This window comes from Gekko japonicus, unplaced genomic scaffold (assembly GCF_001447785.1).
Source record: "Gekko japonicus isolate JY-2015 unplaced genomic scaffold, Gekko_japonicus_V1.1 scaffold4928, whole genome shotgun sequence".
NCBI lineage: Eukaryota > Metazoa > Chordata > Lepidosauria > Squamata > Gekkonidae > Gekko > Gekko japonicus.
This window is the reverse complement of record NW_015173288.1, coordinates 20424-25490: the sequence shown is the minus strand read 5'-3', so window position 1 is coordinate 25490 and position 5067 is coordinate 20424. Positions and strand designations below refer to the sequence as shown.

Sequence of the window (5067 nt, the reverse complement as noted above, 5' to 3'; positions counted from 1 at the left end):
CTGACTGCGAAAGCAGCGAGCCAGAATTCATCTCCGGCCGGCAGAGCCAGTGCATGATATACGAACCTGGGTCCAATGTCTGCGGAAACGTGTGGAGCGCCTTTTTGGGCCGGCCGGCCAGCGCAGTTCAGACTCACTCCTCGCAGGAGGGGGATGGGGGCTTGCTTTCCGCGCAGGATGGAGCCTCCGCAGGCATCCTTTCTCTAAGGAGTCGGGACTGAAGGAGATGGTATTCCTTTTCTACTCTCAGGGAGCGATGGAAAACTTCCCCGAACTATCGTTTTTTTCTCAGCTGCTGCTGCTGCCGCCACCGCCTGGCCCAGTGGTGGCCCAGCTCGAGCTCCCGCGGCCTCCGGTTCCATTTCCGTGCTGCCTCTTGTGCTGCATCTCCCCCCTCCCCCCCAGCCATGGCCGGGGGGAGCAGAGGAAGCATCTGACGCCCCCCCCACCTCGCCGCCGGTGCTTTTATGTGGACGCTGGTACGGACCAGCAGGCCGGGGCTGGCCGCCATCTCCGTCGCTCTCCATAGTCGCTTTGCTTCTGCGGCTGACTCCAGAGGTCTCCAAGCCCCACCGGGAGGTTGGCATCTGCGCCACTAGGCGGCCTCGCCTAGGGCGCAGAAACACCTCGAGCCAGCCCTGGGCGGGGGCATCATTCAGGGAGTGCAGATTCTATTGTTGGGGACTGTCCTTCCACTCTCGGGGCTGTCCTTCCAGTCCCAGAGTGGTCTGTTTGGGCCTGGAGGCCGCATTTTTTTTGCAGCTTTTTTTGTGCTGTAATGTACTTTGGGGGAGGCCATGGAGATCAATCGGCGGTCCGGCTTGCGGGGGTGCTGTGGCTTGCCTAGGGTTGCCCAGCTGGTTTCCCAGTTCAGGGAGGATCGGAGTCCGCCACTCTTAACCACTACGCCAAATTGGTTCCCCCCCCCCTTACGTCAGCGTCTAACTTAACACGACGTCCTCACGGAACCCAGCCCGCTCCGCCTTCCCAGGCCATTCCAACAACGGTCTGCCCTGAAGCAATCTGATCACGTGAGCTAATTCGGGCACACGGCGGCTTCTGCCCTCACTGTATGACGTCAAAATCAGAGGACCGCTTCGTGGAGCCGATAGGCGCAAGGATCGGTCACGTGGCACCTTTTTGCTGCTGTTGATTGGCTCAGCTAGAGGAGAAGGAGGAGTTGGAGTAAACAGAGGGCTTGGAGCTCCTGGTGAGTAACTTTGATGGGTTCCCCAGTTTCTTTTCGTTCAATGGACCGTGCAAGCCCCTTCCCTTATCAGGATTCCATTTTCCTTCCTTCTATGCAGTTAGGCTCTCCATAACGGTCCTAATTCTTTCTTTCGTGCAACGGATTTAGGGTCCCTGCAAGGATGCCCAGGACGATCCTCTTTCTTTCCTTTCCCCTCTAATGGAGACAGGAGCTTTTAGGGTCGCCTTCCTTGCTTGTTTCCTTCCCTCCCCGGTGCAGTTGGGCTCTCCCCAGTTGCCGCTATGCGACCCCCATCCTTACAGGACCTACCTCTAAAATTAAAAATTAGTTTTAGGCCCTTTAAGTTGCTAGATTTGTTATGAAAGGGTGATCCATCCGCAGAGGGAATTGGCTAAAACTAAGTCTAAAGGAAGATACTGAGAAAGGTGGTCGGATGGATGGGGAACAGCGGTCCTACACAGAATGCTGTTGCGGATGTGGCCTTGATTATCCTAAGAGGAATGCAGGCTCCATACCAAAGAGGAAATTTGTTTGTTTATTCAGGTGAAATGGCCATAGAAATGAATTGGCCTTACTGTGAAGTAAACCCAAAGAAACTGATTAAGAGATTGGAGCATCTTTCCTATGTGAAAAACTTGTTTGGTATGAGGATTTGAAAAAGATGATTGGAGGGATATAATACTTCTGAATGTGAGTGGTATGAAGAAAGAAGATGGGGAGATATTTTCCTTCATCACCTATACTACTATTTATTTTATTTCATGTATTTCATGAGATCTCATTGGGCAGCCTAAAGGGGGATGGGGCAGTGCCAGTTTTGACCTGTAAAGGCCTATATGGAATGGGGCCAGCGTATTTAAGGACCAGTAAAGGCCTATATGGAATGGGGCCAGTGTATATGCAGCGTCTGCTTGCATATGGACCTACCCAACCGTGCTGGTCATCTTCTGAGGTCCTGCTTTGGGTATAGAATCATAGAATGTTAGAGTTGGAAGGGACCTTGCAGGTCATCTAGTCCAACCCCCTGCACTCTGCAGGAGCGTAGCCTAAAGATAACCCTACAACATACCCGAAATGTGGTCGTCCAGCCTTCACTTAAAAACGTCCAGCGAAGGAGCATCCACCACCTCCCGAGGCAGTCTGTTCCACTGCTCAACCACTCTTACAGTTAGAAAGTTTCTCCTGATATTTAGCCGGTAATGACTCACTTGTAATTTCCACCCATTAGATCTAGTCTTGCAATCCAGAGCAAGAGAGAACAGATTTATTTTTATTTATTTATTTCATTCGGCTTATATACCTCCCTGACCCCGAAGGGTCTCTGGGCGGTTTAGATAGAAGTTTCTAATACTGATACCCTAACTAAGGCCACATGGTACAGGGTCGGGGCTACCTACCGGCACCCAGGTGGTAGGGCTTGCCGTTCTCCAGCTCGGCTCCTTCTTCCAGGCGGTCTTCCGGATCGGTGCTTCCATCCTGGTGTCCAGGGGTAGGTCTTTTCCATGTGGTGGCTTCCATCGGCGGGCCCATTCTAGTGCGCGGTTCGTGTCAGTTTCGGCTCCGGCTCGTGTCCATTTCCGGCTCTGCCGCGCCTGCGCCTTCACGCTACCACGCCTTCTATCTCCGCTCGATGTTGCGCCCACTGGCCACCAGGGCTTGCCTTGCTGATGTTCGCCGCCACCTCATTCACTCCGCCGCCGCCGCCATCGATGCTCTGCCACCGCTGCCACCAGTGCTCCACCACACACCTGACACGGAGGAGGGTGCCCCCTGCCATCTAATGGCAGGGACTCATTTATCTACTTAGGTAGTCTGTTCCACTGCTCAACCACTCTTACAGTTAGGAAGCTTCTCCTGATATTTAGCCGGTATCGACTCCCTTGTAATTTCCACCCATTAGATCTAGTCTTGCAATCCGGAGCAAGAGAGAATAGATCTGCTCCACCTTCTACATTACAACCCTTCAAATATTGGAAGACTGCAATCATGTCCCCTCTAAGCCTTCTCTTTCCCAGGCTAAACATACCCAACTCTTTCAGCCTTTCCTCATAAGACTTGGATTCCAACCCTCTCACCATCCTGGTTGCCCTCTTCTGGACACGCTCGAGCTTGTCAACATCCTTCCTAAAATGTGGTGCCCAAAACTGGACACAGTACTCCAGGTGAGGGCTGACCATAGCAGAATAGAGTGGAACTACCACCTCCCGTGATATGGACACAATGCTTCTGTTAATGCATCCACCATCTGAGGCTAGACAAGTAGCAACCAGAGAAAGCGCTTTCCTAGTTATGGCACCAGGACTTTGGAACTGCCTCCCCACAGAGATTCATCTGTATCCTGTGGCTGTCTTCTGCCAGTGGGTGAACACCTTTTTTGTTTTCTTTTGTGTTTCCTCACTAATGCGTTCTCTCTCTTTTTATGTGTGTGTGTGTGTGTATATATGTATATGTGTGTGTGTGTGTATGTGTATTTGAATGCTGGTTTTAATATTGTAATGTTTAAAATAGTTTAATGTTCACTGTCTTAGGGATCCAGGACTTTGGAACTGCCTCCCCACAGAAATTCATCTGTTTCCTTTTATGTCTTCTGCCAGTGGGCGAACACCTTTTTTGTTTTCTTTTGTGTTTCCTCACTAACGCTATCTCTCTCTCTTTTTATGTGTGTGCATGTGTGTATTTAAATGCTGGTTTTGATGTTGTAATGTTTGAAATAGTTTAATGTTCACTGTCTTAGGGACCCTGAATTGTGCAGAAAAGTGCCATAGAAATGTTTAAAATAAATAATAGTAATAAATAAGGTGTATTGATAGCTACTAGTTTTGTTGGCATTAAAAGGAGGAAGGGGCTATGGCTCTGTGAGAGAGCATCTTCGTGGCATGCAGAAGATCTCAGGTTCAGGCTTCAGCACCTCCAGTTAAAAGGCTCAGGTGATAGGTGATGTGAAAGAACTCTGCCTGAGATCCTGGAGAACCGCTGCCAGTCTGAGTAGACAATACTGACCTTGATGGACTGATGGTCTGATTCAGTATAAGGCAGATTCTTAAAAGGGGTTAGACAAATTCTTACAGGAAGAGAGGTCTAGCCATGACTTTTAACCGTGATGTCTAAATGGAACCTCTGTGTTCAGAGGAAGTGTATCTGTGAATCTCTGGTGCTGAAAGAGAGTTATTGCCCTCATGTTTTGTTTGTAGACCAACCACAGATGTTTGGCTGGCCACAATCAAGAACAGATGTTGGCGTTTTTGGACCTTATATACGATCCTCTAAGATTCTAATGTTCCTAATGCACCTACAGGATAAGGCTGAAAGGGTTTGTGCAGTTGTGACGGCTGTCAGTCTTCCACGCCATTGCTGCCACCATGTCGGAGCGGGAGGAACGTCGCTTTGTGGAGATCCCACGGGAATCGGTTCGACTGATGGCGGAGAGCACTGGTGTGGAGTTGACAGATGAAGTGGCTGCTCTGTTGGCTGAGGACGTCTGTTACCGCCTGCGAGAAGCAACTCAGGTGAGAAAGATCTCAGTGGGAGGTGGGGCAGTGAGAAGTTATCATCCCCAAATCCTCCCTGAAACACTGCTGCTGCCGACCAGCTCCTCTGCATGTGGTCCCCAACTAGAGATGTGAAGGCCCGGAAAAACCCCGGAAAAATTCGGGAAAAAAACGGGTTTTTTCCGTTTTTTACCTGAAGCCTTTTTTGTTTTTTTCCGAAAAATTGGAAAAATTGAAAAAAGAAAAGAAAAAATGATTATGGAACGTTTTATTTTAACATGATGAATAAAATATTTTAAGACAAGGTGTTCAAATATTTTCCAAATCATATATATATATATATATATAGGGTATCAGATTTCCAAATCA

At 49.3% G+C, this 5067-nt stretch overlaps 1 protein-coding gene across 1 annotated transcript in view; it reads left to right on the top strand.

The window, feature by feature from the left end:
- Positions 1–1176: 1176 nt before the first annotated feature.
- Positions 1177–5067, top strand: part of TAF6L (TATA-box binding protein associated factor 6 like) — a 21875-nt gene continuing 17984 nt past the window's right edge. Inside the window, exons 1-2 of the mRNA XM_015422841.1 lie at positions 1177–1210; positions 4506–4716. Of these exons, the coding sequence (XP_015278327.1) occupies positions 4570–4716 (147 nt within the window). The 5' untranslated portion in view covers positions 1177–1210; positions 4506–4569. The remainder of the gene's footprint in view (positions 1211–4505; positions 4717–5067) is intronic.